The following is a 19,465-nucleotide window of genomic DNA, read 5'->3' as shown; positions in this document are numbered from 1 at the left end:
AGGGGGGCCCCCCCGCCAATGGCGAAGGAGAAGGCGGATAAGTACAAGGACGATGAAGAGGACGATCCAATGGAGAGCTTCCTTAGGGCTAAGAAGGATATTGGCCTGACGCTGGCTTCGGAGGCGCTTCACGCCGGCTATGATTCTGACGAGGAGGTTTACGCGGCAGCGAAGGCGGTCGACGCGGGGATGCTAGAATATGATTCGGATGATAATCCTGTGGTCACCGATAAGAGGAAGATCGAGCCAATTCCGGCTTTGGATCACAGTTCGATCGATTACGAGCCTTTTAATAAGGATTTGTACGAGGAGAAGGATTCAATATCTGGTAAGTACTCAAAACAGAGTATTTGTTCCTTATTAGTTTTAATGTTAAGTTAGCACATTTTTTCAGACTAAATTGCAAAATTGAAATTCTTAAAAGAGAGTTTGGTATTGGGGCATTACTAAAATTCTGATTCTAGTTGGGAATAACGTTTTCAATAATGTCTCAGTTTGCTCTCATAATAGGCTGGATTAGAATGAAGATCAACCTTTTTTTCTGAAGAAGGAAAAGAAGAAAAATGATTATCAACAACTTGATGATTATCTAGCAAAGAATGATAACAAACATGTGAACCTGTAGTGTTATGTTTAAAGTTTCAAGCTTTATCATGTTATGTTTCATTAGTAACTCATAAGATTTTGATAGGAACCAAATCGAGAGAGAGAAAGTTTCAAGCTTTATCATGTTATGTTTCATTAGTAACTCATAAGATTTTGATAGGAACCAAATCGAGAGAGAGAAAGTTTCAAGCTTTATCATGTTATGTTTCATTAGTAACGCATAAGATTTTGATAGGAACCAAATCGAGAGAGAGAGAAGATCAACCTTTTTTTCTGAAGAAGAAAAATGATTATCAACAACTTGATGATTATCTAGCAAAGAATGATAACAAATATGTGAATAAGATAGGCATTGAGCTTTCGAGAGGCTCAATTCTCTCCTCAAGGAAATACTTCCATTCACTCACAGATTGCCCCCCTACACCCTACGCAACTTGCTATTTATTCCATTACATAACTCATGCCCCCAACTAACAGAACACAGATCCCCATGACATCAGCAATTTCCCAAAATTAGCCCTCGGGTACCAACTGATTTACCCCCCTCACGAGCTTGGCACGCCTGGCAAATGTAAACCGAATGGGAGGCTTAACAGATTTCTAATCTTATTTATTTTTTGTCTGATATTGTTATTGTTCCTCAGGGATGAGTGAGCAAGATGTTGCTGAATATCGAAAGAGCTTGGCCATTCGGGTGTCAGGTTTCGATGTACCAAGGCCAATTAAGACATTTGAAGATTGTGGATTTTCTCTGCAACTCATGAATGCTATCAAGAAGCAAGGCTACGAGAAGCCTACATCAATACAATGCCAAGCTTTACCCATTGTGCTTTCTGGGAGGGATATTATTGGTATAGCAAAAACTGGTTCAGGTAAGACTGCTGCTTTTGTCCTTCCAATGATTGGCCATATCATGGATCAGCCTGAACTTGAGAAAGAAGAGGGTCCAATTGGAGTAATATGTGCACCCACTAGAGAACTGGCACACCAGATATACTTAGAGTGCAAGAAATTTGCAAAACCTCATGGGATACGTGTCTCTGCTGTATACGGCGGTATGTCCAAACTGGATCAGTTCAAAGAGTTGAAGGCGGGATGTGAAATAGTTGTTGCTACTCCTGGGAGATTGATCGACATGCTGAAAATGAAAGCACTTACAATGTCAAGGGCAACTTACTTGGTACTTGATGAGGCTGATCGGATGTTTGACCTTGGATTTGAGCCACAGATTAGGTCCATTGTTGGTCAGATTCGGCCAGATCGTCAAACCCTACTATTTTCTGCAACAATGCCACGTAAAGTTGAAAAGCTGGCTAGAGAGATTCTTACTGATCCTGTAAGAGTTACTGTTGGGGAGGTGGGAATGGCCAATGAGGATATTACTCAGGCTGTTCATGTGATTCCTTCTGATGTTGAGAAGTTACCCTGGCTTCTTGAAAAGTTACCTGGAATGATTGATGAAGGTGATGTTCTAGTGTTTGCTTCAAAAAAGGCCACAGTGGATGAAATTGAATCGCAGTTGGCTCAAAGAGGTTTCAAAGTTGCAGCTCTTCATGGTGATAAAGACCAGGCTTCCCGAATGGAAATCTTGCAAAAATTTAAATCCGGCATCTACCATGTTCTTATTGCAACTGATGTTGCTGCTCGTGGTCTCGATATCAAGTCAATCAAGTCGGTTGTGAACTTTGATATTGCAAAAGACATGGACATGCATGTTCACCGTATTGGTAGAACAGGTCGTGCTGGTGACAAAGATGGCACTGCATACACCCTTATAACACAAAAGGAGGCTCGGTTTGCCGGTGAATTGGTCAACAGTTTGATTGCTGCTGGTCAGAATGTGTCAGTGGAGCTTATGGATCTTGCTATGAAGGTAGCGTCTCATTAGTATCTAACACTTTCAAATGTGATATAAATCTGTTTTGGTTTTGTTTTAAAATGAGTTATCTTCATGTCCTTTGAACAATAAAGTAGTATACCTATAGCTTTCCATCTTATTGCAGTTATGTTTTATGTTTTGACCCAAACCAGTGTTTGTGTGTGTCAGTTGCTGGATTATAACACACAAACATGTGCTCACTCACATATTGCTAAGATGTTATTAAATATGTTTTTATCTTAAATCATCAGGATGGAAGATTCAGGTCCAAACGTGATGCAAGAAAAGGAGGTACCATTCTTAGTTTGTTATCACCACATTGTAACTGCCATTTTATTTGGGTATTTTGCAAAATAAGAGAGTTGTCTTTGCTTGGTCTATAGCAAACTTGTTTGAGTAGTCCTCTATAACATTTTTTATATGATGTTTAATATCTCGTGCAGGTGGGAAAAAAGGTAGAGGACGAGGTGGAGGTGGAGGTGGAGGTGGAGGTGGTGGTGGTGGTGGTCGGGGTGTTCGTGGAGTAGATTTTGGTTTGGGAATAGGTTATAATCCAGAATCTAACAATGCTTCGCCACAAGCTGTTCCTAGTCGATCTGCAGCAGTAAATTCTCTGAGGACGGGAATGATGACTCAATTCAAGAGCAACTTTGTTGCTGCTTCTTCAAACTCTCAGAATCAGGGATCAAGTAACTATTCGAGTGCACCTACCAACAATAGACCAGCCTTAGCTGGCTTTGTCTCAGGTGGTTCCATCGGTGGTGATATCTATAGAACTCAGACAACAAATTCAGTGAGTTCTGTCCCAACGTCTGGGATAAGCACCTCCTCTAGTCAGAACTCCAGCGGGAATAATCAGAAGAGCTCGGAAAGGTTAGTTACTTAGTTATGTCCTTAACGGTATCTTTTTGGGGTACATGCAACTAATAAATGTTGCTGATCAATTCATTTGCTGTTCTTGTTGCAGTTCTACAGATAGACCTAGAGAAAGGCGAAGGTCCTCTGGTTGGGACCGTTAAATTCCATTTAATGGTTCTTCTCAACATGAAGATTTTGTTTATGTTCTCTCTTTTTGTCATCTAGGTCAGTTCTTTGAATTTCTGTACAATTATTTATGCTTGGTGAGTTATGTAGTTATTAACCGTTTATTATTTTTGGTATTTTGTTTTTTCTTCTCCGTTTCAGCTAATTATATATCTTTAGCAGCCCAGCAATCAATATAAGAATTTTGTTATTTGTAATTTGTAGTAAGAAATCTGGATAAAGAAATCATCATCGCCAATTATATGAATGACCCTTTCAGATAACGTTCTTTGTACAAATGGTTGCGTTTCCTGCACAAAGTTGTTACTTCTAGTTTTTTGAGACACAAGTATATAAATCTGTAAACATTAAGAAGTTATGTCAGTTTGTAACCTCGCAGTGATTCAGTTAAATATAACAAACTGGATCGGCCGAGTATAATATTACGCCATTCAAGAGGCCATCATTACATTTCTGAAAGCTAGAAATTATGTACAACTTATGATTCCCAACACAATGTGGGAAAATGTAACAAAAATAAACAACTTCAAGCCTTGGGGCATCGCTGATCAGCAGTTCTGTTACTGGCAAGTTCTCTTCGTCTAGTGGCATTGGGGCATATCTCCAAGCAAGGCTCCTTAAGAATGGCATCATATTGGGGCAGTGGAGGGTTCACACCAAATTTGAACTGCCATACAAGATTTTTAAGGCGATTAGCTATCACTTGATCAGATTTGTCCAAAATCGTTTCTATTCAAAATCCCAAGACTAGCCAATTCATCAGCACAATCTTCGTTTTACTAAACTATCCCATCTAAACAAGAAACAAATGAATAAATAGGCATTGCGTGGAAATAGATAGTGGGATACCTGGCAGCTATAGTCGGTGAAGTTTGGCTCCATTAGAAGAGGAACACCCATGTAATCCTTGAAGAAAGACTATAAAACGGAAAAAAAAAAAAAAAAAAAAAACCCTAATGGAATAAGAACCAGCTTGCTTGAAATAGTTTTTACTTGTAAATTCCATGAGTAAAACAAAATATGACTTTTCAATTAGCGTTTAGATTCATTATTATAAAAAGAACTTAATGAGACAAAACTACTATTTAATCTTATTAATAAACAACAAGAATATTATAGCAGAGAGTTTATAAAGTCATCTAAACTATGGTACGAGTTTTAAGATATTCTTAACATAAGTTCTCCTTAACAGAGTTTTGAAAGCCCTGCCAAACCGGCTCTATATTCAGGTTTAACAAATTGTTGTTTCCTCAATAATCGAACTGACCTGCGTAGGAAGCCTACAAGTATTAATGCAAATCCCCACACATTTGCTTTCTTCTAAGTACTTGCATTTCTCAACAAACACCTACAATGCCAAAAATACCCCCAACATGAGAACCATATATTAGTTAGGGCCCATTTAGTTCGCTGATTCGAGTTGAGATGTAACAAAAAAGTTAGATGTGATTGTTTCTGATAGCTTTTTACTGTAGCAAAACTCGAATTATAAAATTGAATCGGTGAAATGAACGAGGTATTAATAATGAATTCTGATAGACCAAATTCCAAACTCACTCACCCCACTAGCGCATGAGGTTCCATCAGGTAGATCCACAGAATTAACAGTGCATCTTCCCATTAGCCATTGACAAGTAAGTGCCGTCACTCTTGCTTGAATTCACATATCCAAGAACAACCAAATTGTGAATTGTAATTCATACATATATTCACATCAGAATATAAATAAATAAATAAATAAATAAATAAAACACTTATGATATAACATGAGCTTTGTTGAAAAAACCTATTTAGAGAGACATAATTGGTCCAACTGATAATTAACTAAGAATTAATATTAACAATATTAGAAGTAATTAAGTTGGTCCAACTGAACTTACCGACCATAACGGCAGCCACTTTTCCACCTGCCAGGGGTGCTACAAGCATTTTATACAGCTCCAACAGCCATGGTGGAAATAACGATCTCAATATTCGTACCTACAGCGTATTTATAATACTAATATAAGCCCCAAAATAAAATGAATTGTTCGATTGCCATATTTGCTGGTAAACAAAAAAAAATCTCAAATATATATTGCTTGATAAACAGAAAAAACAATTTACTATAAAATATATATGATATATATATATATATATATGTACCGCTGCTTCTGTAGTGTTAGAATTGGATTTGCTTTTCATCACAAGATGGTTTGCAACTTCTATAAGTCCACCGTATCCGGCCTTGTCTGAATCCCATCCAACCTCCTATACAACATCGTAGCAACCAACTCATCACACATATGATGTTTAACCTTTTTTTTTCTTTCTAATTTTTGGCTCAAATGAAGAAGAGGAAAAAGGGTGGGGATGGATTGGAGCTTGGAGATGAAAATGAAATTACCTGCACCATTTTGTCACGGAACAAGTTGAGGAACAAATCATCAAAGACTCCAGGTTTGTATTCGAGCTTCGGAACCGCGCTTTCATGTCTTACCTGAGAGATTGGAATGACAAAATTCTCATTTTAGATGAAAGGGAAAATGAGAGTGCAGTGGCATGAGAAGAGAGAGGAGAGAAGAGTGAGTGGCACCTGTTGTGGTGGAGGTGGAGGAGAAGAGGAGAAGTAAAGGCGAAAGGAATGTTTAAATTTATGGGGATGAGGATGAGGAGGATTGTTGAAGTTGAGAGGACGAAGATGATGATGATGATGATGATGAGCCACTGCTTCCATTTCCAACCTCAGCCACCACCAAGTCCGACCATTCGCTGACTGCTACTGGGAATTGGGGCACTTACAATATCCAAATAAGCAAATAATATATATATATATATATATATATTATTTTTTTTGGGAAAAGAAAAAAAAAAACAACATTGGCAAAGACACTGCTGCGTGTTTTAGAGGGAAAAACGGCAATAATCGGAAACCAACATAGTGGGAAACGACACGGAGTTATAAATTAAAATTTAAAACCACTGCAACGGCATAGAATGACAACAGAAATCACAAAAGTCAAGTACAGAACATTTCGAGAAATAAAAAATAAACAAAGTAAACGACATTAATCAGAAAACGACAACATGCTCAAAAAACGTCAACAACCGAAAACTTGCATGATCAGAAACGACAGCACCTTCTAATTTGATAAGAACTTGTACCCCAACAATGCCTCGAAAGACGACAACAAAACGTCTCAAACAAACATCAGCTATAGAAAATACATGAAAGAAGGAACGACAACAATCAATTAAAACGACAATTAATACATGAAAACGACAACTCAAAGAAAAACGACATGAAACAACTTCGAAGACAACAATGTCCATGTTTTCACTTTTCAAGAAGAAGAAATCCTGTTAAACCCAACAAGCCCTCTCTCTAGAGAGAGGGGAAAAGCGGAAGGAGAAGTAATCTTTAATCTCTGCCGAAATGAACAATACTCGGCGCGTAATCTCCTCCGCAACCGCAAGGCGCGTCGGTAGGCAGCTGTCAGAGCCGGCGGCGCCTCCAGGACATGGGGAATGCCTGTACCGAAGGCTGTCGGGTGTGAAAGCGACGGGAGGCAGCATTAGGAAGATGCTAAACGAGTATGTGATGGAGGGCAATGTCGTCCTCAATTACGATCTCTGGCGATGCCTCAAGGAGCTTCGCAAGTTAAGGAAGTTCCATTCTGCTCTTGAGGGTCCAATTTCGATCCCTTTCTTTCAAACTCTTACAATATATATACATATATATATATATATAATATTTGTTGTTGCAGAAACACTGTATGTGATGACTATGATGTAGAATGTGTTGAGGTGTTTTTAATGTTGGAAAATTTCGAAGAGCTATTTTTGTTTTGAGGTCGTTTTATTGAATTTTCTAACTATTTTAACTGAAATTTGTTTGTGGAAGACTAGAAGAGAAAAGGCAATTATGCATGAGAAATGTTGTGTTAAGCTTGTTTAATACTATTTTACAAAAAAGTTCACTGGTGACAGTAAATTACGATAAATATGTAAAGTTTTTAATTTTTGCAAACAAGCTTATTTTACAAAAAAGTTGGTGACAGTAAAAATCATGATGAATATGTAAAGTTTTAATTCTTGAAAGAATTTTTGTCCAGTTACAAACTATAACATTGTTCTGCTGTTCAGTTCATGATTACTTGAATGCAGATAATGGAATGGATGGGGGTGAGGAAGATCAATTACTCTCTCACTGATCACGCAAGGCGTCTGGATCTTATCTCCAAAACCAAAGGGATTGCGGCAGCGGAGAATTACATGAGCAATCTCCCACCATCAGCAAAGAACAAATTTAGTTATGGGGCTCTTTTGAATTGCTATTGCGTGGAAACAATGGAAGACAAAGCATTAGTAGAGCTCTTTCGGAAGATGGAGAAATCGGGGTTTATTTCAAACGCTTTTCCTTTCGCCAATCTCATGACAATGTACATGAAAATGGGCAAATCTGAAAATGTTCCCGTTCTAGTACAGGGAATGATAAAGAGGAATGTGTATCCGAGCACCTACGTTTACAATGTTTTGATGCAAAGCTACGCGTCCCTGAACGATATTCCAGGAGTTGAAAGAGTTCTGGCTGAGATTGAAATCTTAGATGAAAGCAAGTGCAATTGGACAATATATAGTAACCTTGCTACAATCTATATGAAGGCTGGACTTTTAGAGAAAGCTACGGTTGCTCTTCGAAAGGTAGAGTGTGAGTTGAAACCCGGGCCGCGTGAAGCGTACCATTTCCTATTAAGCCTCTATGCTGGGATTGGTCAACTCAGTCACGTTAATAGGGTATGGAAAACCCTGAATGAGGTTTATCCGACATGCAACAACATGAGCTATCTTGTCATTCTTCAAGCTCTTTCTAAGCTCGATGATTTTGAGGGCATGAGGAAGTGTTTTAAGGAGTGGGAGTCTAGTCATTCCTATCATGATATCAGGTTTAGGAATGTTGTTATAGGTGCTTACCTTCGTCACGGCATGGACAAAGAGGCAAAGTTGCTCTCTGAAGATACCGAGAAGAGGTTTAAAGGGCCTTTCGTCAAAAGTCGGGAAGAGTTCACGTTTTTCTTCTTGGAGAGTCATCGAACGGATTTAGCTCTTAGCTATTTGGATGACAATGTTTTTGAGGCCAAGGATGGTGGATGGCATCCACCCCCATCACTAGTAAATGCCTTTTTGAACTGTTTTGAGGTAGAGAAAGACGTTCCTAGTGCTGAAAGGCTTCTTAACATTCTGAAGCCCTTTCGCTGACTCAGTTCGGACCATTACAAATTGTTGCTTAAGATTTATGTGGCTGCTGGCAAGTTTGCTCCGGATATGCGTAGAAGATTGGAGGAAGATGGTGTTGAAATTAGCTGCAATATTGAGGAGTTGCTTCAAAGGGTGTGCCCTGACTAGAATAGTTTTGTTTAAGCTCTGTAATTTCAAATACATTGTAAAGTAACATAATTTTTGAAGAATAATCCCTGAATATTGAGTTGATTGTGTAATTAGTTCTTAATGCTCTTTCCATTTTTAGAGTGATTGGTTGTAATATAGGTATGCACATATTATGTGGGTTAATTATAGGGGATTGATTGGTTACCTAATTTGTACCCTAATTGATGCTAATTGATTGATTGACAGATTGTATTCTTAAAATCATTCCTATATATACTCATGTACAACTCAAAGTATCAGTGAATATGAATGTGTTCCTGATCCGTGGAATTAGGCAAGTTGCTGAACCACGTACAACTTTGTGTTCTTCTTCTCTTCTGCCTCTTCTCATTTGTTCTAATTTTCAAGGTAATCTTTGGTGGCTCTTCTTTGATGGAACGCTTTTGAAGGGTTAAATTGGCTGGAATGTTCAGATTAATCTTATCACCTTACATGACGCCATTCAGCTCTGAAAAATATAAAGGAATGAAGAAAATGGCATCCGAAATTAACAAAAAAGAATACACACATTTATACTCTGTTGTTGGGAAATCTACTTGAAAGCGAATAAGAAACTCAGTAAAAAGGAGGTAAATATGTTGTATAACCATGAGTTTCCCAAAGTTTAAGATCTACCTTTTGTTTTAACTATGATTTTAGATTCATTTGCTTAAATATTCTTCTCCAGACAAGGCGAAATGGGGCGCTTTTAAATCTCATTGATTTCATTTTCAAATCATATTTTTATTACATTATTTTTTCTCATAAAAATTCACATTTAATTTTTTATTACAGTATTTTTTCTCAAATAAATTTAATTTTTAAATTAAGTTCTTAATTCGAACAAGCGAAACAAACGGGACCTTAAAATATCCAATAAGCAAACAAACAAGTTAAAAAAATTTTAAAAAAAAGAAACATCGGTGAAGACGCTGCCATGTTTTTGAGAGGGCTAAACAGCAATAAAAAGAAAGCGACGTCGTCGGAAACGACACTTTCCACTAAAAGACAACATGAAATAGGAAACGACATTAATCGGGAAACGACAACATGCAAAAAACGGAAAACCTACATGACCAGAAACGACGCCACCTTTGAATTTGTTAAGACCTTAAACCTCAACAATGACTTAACAACGACAAAAATCTCAAAAAACAACATCAAAAAGTCCCAAACAAAACATCAGCTATGGAAAATACATGGAGTAAGAAACGACAACAAACAGAGAAAACGACAACTATACATACAAACGACATCAACAAGTGCGCAAGCGGCAAGACAACTCAACAACTACGTCAAAAAAACAAACTCCAGTGTTCTCAGATCAGAGAGAGGGAAAAGAGGAGAGAGGGAGGGAGAAGTGATCTTAATCTCAACAAAAAATGAACAATACTGGGCGGGTAATCTCCGGCGCAAGGCGGTTCGGAATCGGAAAACAGATCTCTACGACGGCGGCGGCGGCTCCGGCGGGAAATGGGGAAAGCCAAAGCCTGTACAGAAGGCTGTCGGGTTTGGGAGCGACGGGAGGCAGCGTTTGGAAGACGCTTAACGAGTACGTCATGGAGGGTAATGTCGTCCGCAAGTACGAGCTTTGGCAATGCGTCAAGGAGCTTCGCAAGTTCAGGAAGTTCCGCTCTGCCCTTGAGGTAGGTCCCAATTCCGAATTCCTTTTGTTTCTTTCTTTCAAGCTGTGATTTTTCTTTTTTCTTCTATTTTGGATTTTCTGTAGAGAAAATCAGCATCACAATATGTAATTTTGGTTCTTCTTCCGAGTTTTCTGTTTTAACTGGAATTTATTTGTAGAAAACGTGAAAAGGAAAAGGTAATTATGCAAAAGGGATATTGTGTTAAGCTTGTTACTACCAAAAAAAGAATTCACTAGAGGTGACAATAAAATAAAATTATGATAAATACTTTGTAAAGTTATAATTTTTTTTTTTTTTTATACCTAGTTACAATATTGTTCTGTTGTTTTTTTTTCTTCTCATGATTACTTGAATGAAGATAATGGAATGGATGGAGATGAGGAAAATCAATTATTCTCACAGTGATCACGCGATGCGTCTGGATCTTATCTCCAAAACCAAAGGGATTGCGGCCGCGGAGAATTACATGAGCAATCTTTTGTCATCAGAAAAGAACAAATTCAGTTATGGGGCACTTTTGAATTGCTATTGCATGGAAACCATGGAAGACAAAGCATCGGAGCTCTTTGGGAAGATGGAGGAGTTGGGGCTTGTTACAAACGCTTTGCCTTTCGCCAATCTCATGACAATGTACATGAAAATGGGCAAACCTGAAAAAGTCCCCTGCATAGTACAGGGAATGATGAAGAGGAATGTGTATCCGAGCACCTATGTTTACAATGTTTTGATGCAAACCTACGCGTCCTTAAATGATTTTGTAGGAGTGGAAAGAGTTTTGGCTGAGATTGAAATGTTAGAGCAAGGCAAGTGCAATTGGACAACATATAGTAACCTAGCTACAATCTATGTGAAGGCTGGGCTTTTTGAAAAAGCTATGGTCGCTCTTCGAAAGCTAGAGTGTACGATGAAACCCGGGTCGCGTCAAGCGTTCCATTTCCTAATAAGCCTCTATGCTGGGATTGGTCAACTCGGTGACGTTAATAGGGTATGGAAAACCCTGAATGAGGTTTATCCAACATTCAACAACATGAGCTATCTTGTCATGCTTCAAGCTCTTTCTAAGCTCGATGATGTCGAGGGCTTGAGGAAGTGCTTTAAGGAGTGGGAGTCTAGTTATTCCTGTCATGATATCAGGTTGACGAATGTGGTTATAGGCGTTTACCTTCGTCACGGCATGCACAAAGAGGCGGAGTTGCTCTTTGAAGACACCATAAAAAGGTTTAAAGGGCCTTTTGTTAAAACTCGGGAAAGGTTCATGTTTTTCTTCTTGGAGAACCGTCGAACGGATTTAGCTCTTAGCTATTTGGATTCCAATGTTTCTGAAGCCAAGGATGTCGAATGGCATCCACCCCCATCACTAGTAAGTGCCTTTTTGAGCTATTTTGAGGAAGAGAGTGATGTTCATAGTGCTGAAAGGGTTGTCGACATTCTAAAACCTTTTCGCTGTCTCAATTCGGACCATTACCAATTGTTGTTGAAGATTTATGTGGCTGCTGGCAAGATTGCTCTGGATACGCGTAGGAGGTTGGAGGAAGTTGGTGTTGAAATTAGCTGCGAAATTGAGGAGTTGCTTCAAAGGGTTTGCCCTTATTAGATTAGTTTTGTATAAGCTCTGTAATCTTGAAATGCATTATAAAATATTTTTGGCAAAAAATCTTTGGTGGCATTTCTTGGTGGAATGCTTTTGAAGAGTTAAATTGCAATGGAATATTCAGGTTAATGTTATCACCTCACGTGACGCTATTTTTAACTCTTAAAACTATAGGAATGGAGAAAATGGTAATCAAAATTAACAAATAAGAGTATACACACACATCCTTTTGTTCAAATGAGAAACCCGGTAAAAAAAAGTCATACATGTTGTAAAACCAAAAGTTTCCCACGGTTTAAGATCTACCGTTTGTTTTAGCTAAGATTTAAGATTCCTCTCTTCTACTAAGAATTCCAGCGAAAAACCCAAAGATATTCTTGTCCAAACAAGGCGAAAAGAGGACTTCTATTTCTGAAGACCCAATACCATGAGGAAGAAAAAAGGTATTATTACATCTAATCGAGAGGTTATTATAGACAAACTGAAAATGAGAAATGTAACAGAAAACAAATAGAATGAAACAGACCCAAGTATTAAAATTAAGAACTACATGAATTGTACAATTCCAAAACCACCCCCATAGTGCTATCCTACAGATTTTCCATTGGTGTGAAGGGGACTGTTTTTGGTCTGAAAAGCACCCAGTATCCCACAAATACAGATGCGCATAAAGAGACTACTGACAATAGAAGAGCAAAAACACCAGAAGCATTCACTGAGCCAGTTGTTCTAGTTGTTACAATAGAGCTTCCAGAAGGGATATCCAAGGATATCCAATCGCAGCCAACAGAATAGTGTCCTGAGCCATGCCATGGTAGTCCCTCCAGTGGATACCAAAACGCAACTGACATCTTACTCGTTCCACTGATCTTGAATTGAGCATCCTGCATTAAACAGGTAACAGATATGAATATCAATTCCAACTCTAGTCCCACTGTAATGTTTTGGTTTGAATTTGCATGGCAAATACAAGAGGGAAATGGAAATAATTGACTGCCGTTGTTTTCATGAAGCCATTAGAGAAAGAGAAACAAAAATTCAGCACAAATGTCTTAGGTTTGCACATCATCAATAAATACCTTTTAGGTTTTTCTTTTTTCCAAATTAAAGTTTGTTAATCAGATAAAGGAGAGATATTTATCATTCAATTAGAATAATCTCTGGACATGCATATTGAGTCTTGGATCTTTGGTCCTTTATCTTCTTTGTTTGATGGAAAAGCAAAGAGAAAGATCAATCGACTGATAGCTCGAACCAACTTGTTAAACGAGTATCAGAAAGTTATACCAAAAAGAACAGATTAGGGCTGTCATCAAAGTTACTAAAAATATAAAGGTAAGAAGAAGACCTGTTGAAGACGATCTAGTGTTCTCAAAGGCCTCGAGAATTCAAAGTAGTATGTGCCTTTTTTACCATCTTTTGCATATGGACTGTCATCCTCCACAAAACCTGCACGAGGCCGACCGAGTATGTAAATACGAACACATGAACCTTAAAAGCCTACTAAATTACTGTCAATTGTTGAAAGGGGAAAGCAATAGATAATAATAATAGAGATCCATATATGGAAAGCGTTAGAGCAACATATGCAGACCGTTTGCAAATGATTGACAGTGCATAATTATCGCATGCCCGGATCGTTCAGTTAAATTAAAGGGCTCTATTATGCAGGTTAACTTTCCTCCTTCGGTTGTTTAGATCATATTTTTCATGTTTCAACAAAAGGCCATCTAAGCCTGAGCTGAATAAGGTCTGTGGTACTAGGTATTAGAGTTAGTAATTAGTATTTAGTTAAAGAGTATAATTGACTAGAGGGTCATTTGTTAGCATTGGGTTAGAAGGCAGTTATTAGTACTATGGGATGAGGAGGCTTAGGTCTGATTTTGGGATTCATTTGGGGCTTTGGAAACGAAGATTAGGGAGAGCTGGTGGTCTCTAAAATACCACCATTGTTAGAGTTTATGGGTTTTATTGTACCGTTCTATCATTAATTCAATAACAATTCATTCTTCTTATTCATCAGTTTGTTAGAGATAGCTAGGTTTCTATCAAGGTCAAAAGTAATAGCTGACTTAACCTAACTATATATTTTTTAAAAAAAGTACACTACTTTACCTGAGTTAAGATTGAAGCCGCTATGCCACCATGCACCTTTCCAATCGTTCTGGGAACGAGAATCATTTCCTGAAAGTGTAGATATCACCACTATAAGTAATTGTAATAAGAACACAGAAAACAACATAAATGAAGAGACACTGCACTTCCTAGGGAGATCGAGGAAAGGATCAGAAGGGCCCGTGAATATGATAATTAATAAAGTATAACCAGAGAATGCGGTAAGTGTTCTATTTGTATTACAACATATATATATATATATGAAGTTGGAGTCTGTTAGATCCTAGGGTTTCTATCACCGGAAAGTAGACAAGAGACAAAAGGAATCGAGAATCAGTTATTCTTATTACACTGAGGGACCTTTTGAATACAATTCAGCAGTTCTTCGAGGGACTGCAAACCTCCCCCCAGCTGGCTAATTGGCCTAGCTAACCCTTTACTCACTAATTCCGTACCTCACCAATCCACTCTTCCCCTATTTATATCCCTCCCCTTTCCCCTATTCTGTTGTAACCAACTTTTCCCCCCTAACTAACCGCCTGAATGGTTACATTTTATTAACCTACTAACACGTACAGCCGTTTCCCCCTCCTAACAAACACCTGTCTTACCAAGGGTCTGGTCTTATCAGAGTCCACCTCTGCATCTCAAGGGCAGGCGAGAGAATATAAGTTATTAAGCTTCATATAGGTTTAGCAATTTAAAATGTTGATGACAAATAATTCTCACAGATTGAATAATGAAAAGTGAGCCAGAAAATTTTGAAACCAATTTCTGCTGGATTTCGTCTACACAATAGAAAGACTTGAGATTGAGTGAGATGCATTTTCTTGATCTGTCTTAACTACTCTCCTTCTTGAAGTTGCTTATTTTTCTGTTTCATTTTTCATTAGGTCAATCCCCGTTTATTAGCAAGCAACATATCTGCATGCTATTAGGGGTGTGTGTGTGCACGCACGCAGGGAAGAAGAGTAAAAAGGACGGAAGATCTAGCAATGAATTAGTTTGATTCGAAAAGTACCTGAAGGACCATTTCCATCTAGGTATCTGCAATGTGGATTCCAAGCATAAAGATCAACCAGATGACCAAATCTGTTCGCAGAAGACGTACCAAATACCACGAGTTAAAAACAAATATCAGAAGAGGTACAAGGTTAAAAAATGGCTTGAATAGTGAACAAAAATCAGAATCCTTTAACCAAATGTTTGTTCTGCTGCCGTAATCGTAATTAAAAAAAAAAAAAAAGAAAAAAGTTCTACTACGCCACCTGTCACCCCCGCTTCCCTCCGCGTTGTCTACCGGATTGCGACCATAAAGCCTTCCAGGAATAGCATTTCCAATTGAGAAGTGCATGATGTCAACTTCATGGCCCTTACAAGTCTTGTTAGTGCAAGAACTAACTCCTTCCTTACAGCCGCCCATCTACCAACATGAAAAAAACATTATTCTATTTATTTAAATTCTAGAGCACGATAAAGAACAAGATAGGAAAGAGAAACGGTTATTGCATATTAAAAGACTAGTACTTCACATTTGCCAGTGAGTAACTCACATTGTGATAGGACGCTTCCTCACCAATTTGGAACATCAAAGCAACAGATGGGCATTTGTTGTTCTCACTTCGCCACCCACATCAGGAAAGGAAAAAAAAAATGAGAGAGAATAAAAAAAGCTTCACATGTTTGATTCCGGAAAAAAGCTTCGAATAATAGAAGAAAATATTTGGTTCTAAAATCTTGAAATTAATAATAACACAGACACCCTAAACTTTACTTGAAACCGGGTTTTCAAAATGAACAGAAAAATAGAATTTTAACGAAAAACACATGATAGATCTCAGATTCAATTTTAATGCAGTATTTGTTACCATCTTATATTCTACTATCTAAAAACACAATAGCAATGCATCAATAATCAAATCAAAATAAGAAAAAAAAAATTGGGTTTCTAATTAAATCATACCCTTTGGAATACACGTAGTCCCCATTAACTTGGAGCATGAAGAACACATCATGGCCATCATGCAAAGCCTGTCGTATCATATCAATACCATAAACCCACGAACACCAGATCAAAACCCACCATAAAATTCCAAAAACAAATTATCAAATTAAGCTTTTAAAAAAATAATACGTAATCACCTTAACGGTCATTTTTCCGGCGTTGTACTCGTGTTCCGCATCTGGATCGAGAGCAGGGAGGAGAGAAAACTCGAACCCATCAATGTCCTTCCAATCTTCCGCGTGACCGTCGAGCGTGACGATTCCGGGCCTGAACTCGGCCACGAGCTGGGTCTCCGAGTCCGAGTCGCAGTGCCACTCGCCCGATTCCTCGTGCGAGTTGACCCGGCCGATTGATGCGAGGCCGAGTACTGAAAGAAGAAGTAATAACAGAAGATTTCGAAGCATTGTTGTACAAGAAAAGGAAGTTTTGATGAGCCTTTTTTTTTTTTTTTTTTTAACGTTTTTTATGCTTATATTATGTCTGTAAGAGAACTTGTAATAATATTCGCGCTTGACTTTTATTATATGTTCTTTTCTTATTAAATTCTTAATATTTTTTATTGACTTTTCTTTTCTTCTTTTTTTTTTTTAATGGCTTTTCTTTCGTAAGCTTTTTATAGATAATATCGGTTTTTACTGTTAAAAATGATTAAATTTACATCATATTAAAAAAAATATATAATTTTTATATAAATTTAACGGTTAAAAAAATTATTGATAATTATTTTTTATAATCCTATTAGAAAAAAAAAATTTATTTGAAAAAAATACCATGTTATTACTAGACTAATTAAAAAAAAGAACTTTTTTTTTGTTTTTGATGAGGATGAAAATGCTTTAAATTTGAATCAAGTAAGCTATAATAAATAAATAAATAGAAGAGAATTACAGAAATAAATAAATAAATAATGACAGTATAATGATAATAAGAGGAAAGAATTTGAGCCTAATTATAAATTGTATATTATAAGTAACAAAAAGTTTAGAATCTCATATAATTTCATATTTTAGAGGTAAGTCAAAAGACATGTGAGTTAAAAAAAAAAAAAAAACAATTCTTCACAGTAATACACGTTATTTTGGCATGGAGTAAGGTTTTAATAAGTAAGGAGACGTTTGGTTGGAGGATTTAAACTATGATTTGAATTATAGTTTATAATTTATTACAGTATTTTTTCTCATAAAAAATACACATAAATTAAAAATAATTTTAATTATATGATTCTAATTCATGAATTAAACGTCTCTTAAATTAAATGAGGGAGACGAAAAACTTGAGTCATACAAAAAATATATATATATATATATATTGATAAATAAATTCACAAAATATGAGTTTGACAGGGAAAAGAAAATTGAGAGGCTGCTTCCTGGAAAATTCTTTGGACAACACGTATGTGTCTGGCTAACTGCCCTATTTTGACTATGTTCTCAGCATCGGCGTTTGTCATTTGCAGTCAAGAAAGAGAAAGGGGAAATCACCACCACAAATGTTGCCTTTAATTTAAAAGGAGATTTTTTTAAAATTTTAAATTTTTTTCACCCTTAAATTTATGTATTTTTTAATTTTTATGTAATTTTATATAAATTTATTAGATAAAAAATTTAATTTATCAACATATTAACGTATGAATGAAGATCTCCGTTATATGTCATGAATTTTAAGTGGGAATGGTTGTGTTCTACTTTTTTTTTCCCCATTTATTTTTGTGTTTTTCCTTTAATTTCCTATTAACAAGTGGGGTTTGTTTATTCAAGAAAGAAAAAGGTGTAGTAGTACAAGTTCGTACCAATAGAGATCTCTGGTACAAGTTCTTATTTTTGCTGAGAACCAAAACATGAGCAACATTTGGGAGTCTTGCTATAGTGTGCGACCCCAAATTATGCTCCACCTGTGAAACAGGTTTACTATACCGTTCGATGTAAATCGTAGAGACTGAAAGTTAGAGACGTTTCGGTAATGACAGTTTTTATTCCGTAGCGCATGCTGAGATCACACGACGTAGACCGTCCAACACCAAAGCAGAGGTGTTGACGGAAGATTTTTTCAAGTGATTGAAAGGCAACACCCGAGCGTAGGTGTTAATGGAAGCGTGACCGTACTCGATGACGGTGTTTTTCAAATTATTTATGGCCCTTCTTGCAGTTTATCTTCTTATTATGTTGCATTATCGGAATGCCATGAATCATGATGGTCTATTAACCCACTTTTTTTTTCTTTTTTTATCTTCTTTATGTGTTGGATTCGTAATTTATGACATATATAAAACACCATACGACATTATTGAGATCATTGCTTTCTAACAGAAGTTTTTTTTTTTTTTTTTTTTTTTTTTTCTTTCTTTCTAAATTCGTAATGAGTTTATGAATTAAGGGGAATATAAAAAATGGTTATTACATTTCATCTCCGTTAAGGGCGTTAATGGTGCAAAGCAACGTAATGGTTTTTTTTTTTTTTTTTTTTTCTTTTTCTAACGGAAACTAGACTTTTATTAAGCAAGAGCACAAACAAAAGGCCAAATAAACTTTGGACTTGAATCAAATCAAGATTGATCGGACGAAAAAGACAGATTATAAAAAGCTAATATGTAGGCTACAAAATTCTCAAAACCAGAAATATAACAACTGAGCCACGAGACATAACAAAAATATCATGTTGAATATCACCAATTTAGTTGAATCTAGTGATATAAAAATGAGTTTTTAATTATAAAAATAACGTTTGATGCGTCTAATTTAATCACTCTAATTTTAAAAGCCACGATTCTGAGCTAATAAAACCGCCTCTCGCACAACAAAACATCGCCTATAGGTGTGGAGACACACAACCCCGCAATCTTAGAGCAGCAGCCAAAAGTGCAGTACCCATATCATCATCACAAAAAACAATTCCAACCCCAAAGTGATCCATACATTCTTTGACTGTTGCATCAACATGTAATTTTAAGGAGACCATCATATGTTATTTTAAAAAGAATACACGTGCCACACACGGGCTTCTTACCGCACGAAACTTGTCCAGCTGTCTTTAATAGATGAATGGCACGAGCGATTTCCACCCTGAATATTGAAGCCAATTGATGTAATCCATTAACAGTTTTCTTATGTGGTCGGTTCCACAATAGCTTATGCTACGCCCCATATCCAACGGTCACGATTTAAAGTCAGCGTAAA

The 19,465-nt window shown here is 36.9% G+C and overlaps 5 protein-coding genes across 7 annotated transcripts in view; 3 read left to right on the top strand and 2 right to left on the bottom strand.

Moving 5' to 3' along the window:
- Window positions 1–3,792, top strand: part of LOC21393052 (DEAD-box ATP-dependent RNA helicase 24) — a 5,074-nt gene extending 1,282 nt beyond the window's left edge. Inside the window, exons 3-8 of one of the 3 annotated variants that reach the window (XR_002901950.1) lie at window positions 13–328; window positions 1,251–2,479; window positions 2,737–2,776; window positions 2,929–3,358; window positions 3,453–3,568; window positions 3,671–3,792. Coding sequence is in view for 2 of the 3 variants with exons in the window: in XM_024163625.1 (XP_024019393.1) it covers window positions 13–328; window positions 1,251–2,479; window positions 2,737–2,776; window positions 2,929–3,358; window positions 3,453–3,504 (2,067 nt within the window). In the remaining variant the exon portion in view is untranslated. Of the gene's footprint in view, window positions 1–12; window positions 329–1,250; window positions 2,480–2,736; window positions 2,777–2,928; window positions 3,359–3,452 lie in introns of all 3 variants that reach the window. The other 2 variants (XM_024163633.1, XM_024163625.1) reach the window with 2 other exon arrangements.
- Window positions 3,789–6,304, bottom strand: LOC21393051 (beta-carotene isomerase D27, chloroplastic). The gene is made up of 8 exons (XM_010088921.2): window positions 6,105–6,304; window positions 5,916–6,008; window positions 5,675–5,779; window positions 5,410–5,509; window positions 5,091–5,182; window positions 4,797–4,877; window positions 4,379–4,447; window positions 3,789–4,196 (listed from the first exon to the last, which is right to left on the bottom strand). Exons 1-8 carry the CDS (start codon window positions 6,243–6,245, stop codon window positions 4,056–4,058), a joined length of 822 nt encoding a protein of 273 aa, XP_010087223.1. The 5' UTR covers window positions 6,246–6,304; the 3' UTR covers window positions 3,789–4,055.
- A 604-nt stretch (window positions 6,305–6,908) lies between these two features.
- LOC21393050 (pentatricopeptide repeat-containing protein At1g02370, mitochondrial) lies at window positions 6,909–9,079 on the top strand. The gene is made up of 2 exons (XM_024163821.1): window positions 6,909–7,168; window positions 7,676–9,079. Exons 1-2 carry the CDS (start codon window positions 7,148–7,150, stop codon window positions 8,765–8,767), a joined length of 1,113 nt encoding a protein of 370 aa, XP_024019589.1. The 5' UTR covers window positions 6,909–7,147; the 3' UTR covers window positions 8,768–9,079.
- Window positions 9,080–10,274: 1,195 nt separating this feature from the next.
- On the top strand, window positions 10,275–12,230 carry LOC21393048 (pentatricopeptide repeat-containing protein At1g02370, mitochondrial). Its single transcript, XM_010088918.2, has 2 exons — window positions 10,275–10,581; window positions 10,940–12,230. The coding sequence occupies exons 1-2, from the start codon at window positions 10,318–10,320 to the stop codon at window positions 12,173–12,175; spliced, it is 1,500 nt and encodes a 499-aa protein (XP_010087220.2). The 5' UTR covers window positions 10,275–10,317; the 3' UTR covers window positions 12,176–12,230.
- Window positions 12,231–12,604: 374 nt separating this feature from the next.
- On the bottom strand, window positions 12,605–16,782 carry LOC21393047. The gene is made up of 8 exons (XM_024163734.1): window positions 16,430–16,782; window positions 16,251–16,318; window positions 15,841–15,907; window positions 15,556–15,710; window positions 15,309–15,379; window positions 14,288–14,356; window positions 13,521–13,621; window positions 12,605–13,056 (listed from the first exon to the last, which is right to left on the bottom strand). Exons 1-8 carry the CDS (start codon window positions 16,694–16,696, stop codon window positions 12,763–12,765), a joined length of 1,092 nt encoding a protein of 363 aa, XP_024019502.1. The 5' UTR covers window positions 16,697–16,782; the 3' UTR covers window positions 12,605–12,762.
- Window positions 16,783–19,465: the final 2,683 nt, after the last annotated feature.

Source organism: Morus notabilis, unplaced genomic scaffold (genome assembly GCF_000414095.1).
Source record: "Morus notabilis unplaced genomic scaffold, ASM41409v2 Scaffold793, whole genome shotgun sequence".
Lineage (NCBI taxonomy): Eukaryota > Viridiplantae > Streptophyta > Magnoliopsida > Rosales > Moraceae > Morus > Morus notabilis.
Note: the sequence above shows the minus strand (reverse complement) of the source record. Positions and strands in the feature narration are given on the sequence as shown.

Coding starts and splice junctions, on each gene's coding strand:
- LOC21393051 (XM_010088921.2), bottom strand. CDS start 6,245: ATGGAAGCAGTGGCTCATCATCATCATCATCATCATCTTCGTCCTCTC. Junction 5,510..5,674: donor CTAACACTACAGAAGCAGCG/GTACATATATAT, acceptor AATACGCTGTAG/GTACGAATATTGAGATCGTT. Junction 4,197..4,378: donor TCACCGACTATAGCTGCCAG/GTATCCCACTAT, acceptor CTTGTATGGCAG/TTCAAATTTGGTGTGAACCC.
- LOC21393050 (XM_024163821.1), top strand. CDS start 7,148: ATGCCTCAAGGAGCTTCGCAA. Junction 7,169..7,675: donor TGCCTCAAGGAGCTTCGCAA/GTTAAGGAAGTT, acceptor ACTTGAATGCAG/ATAATGGAATGGATGGGGGT.
- LOC21393048 (XM_010088918.2), top strand. CDS start 10,318: ATGAACAATACTGGGCGGGTAATCTCCGGCGCAAGGCGGTTCGGAATC. Junction 10,582..10,939: donor AGTTCCGCTCTGCCCTTGAG/GTAGGTCCCAAT, acceptor ACTTGAATGAAG/ATAATGGAATGGATGGAGAT.
- LOC21393047 (XM_024163734.1), bottom strand. CDS start 16,696: ATGCTTCGAAATCTTCTGTTATTACTTCTTCTTTCAGTACTCGGCCTC. Junction 16,319..16,429: donor CCGGAAAAATGACCGTTAAG/GTGATTACGTAT, acceptor ATGATACGACAG/GCTTTGCATGATGGCCATGA. Junction 14,357..15,308: donor AGATGGAAATGGTCCTTCAG/GTACTTTTCGAA, acceptor CTACACTTTCAG/GAAATGATTCTCGTTCCCAG.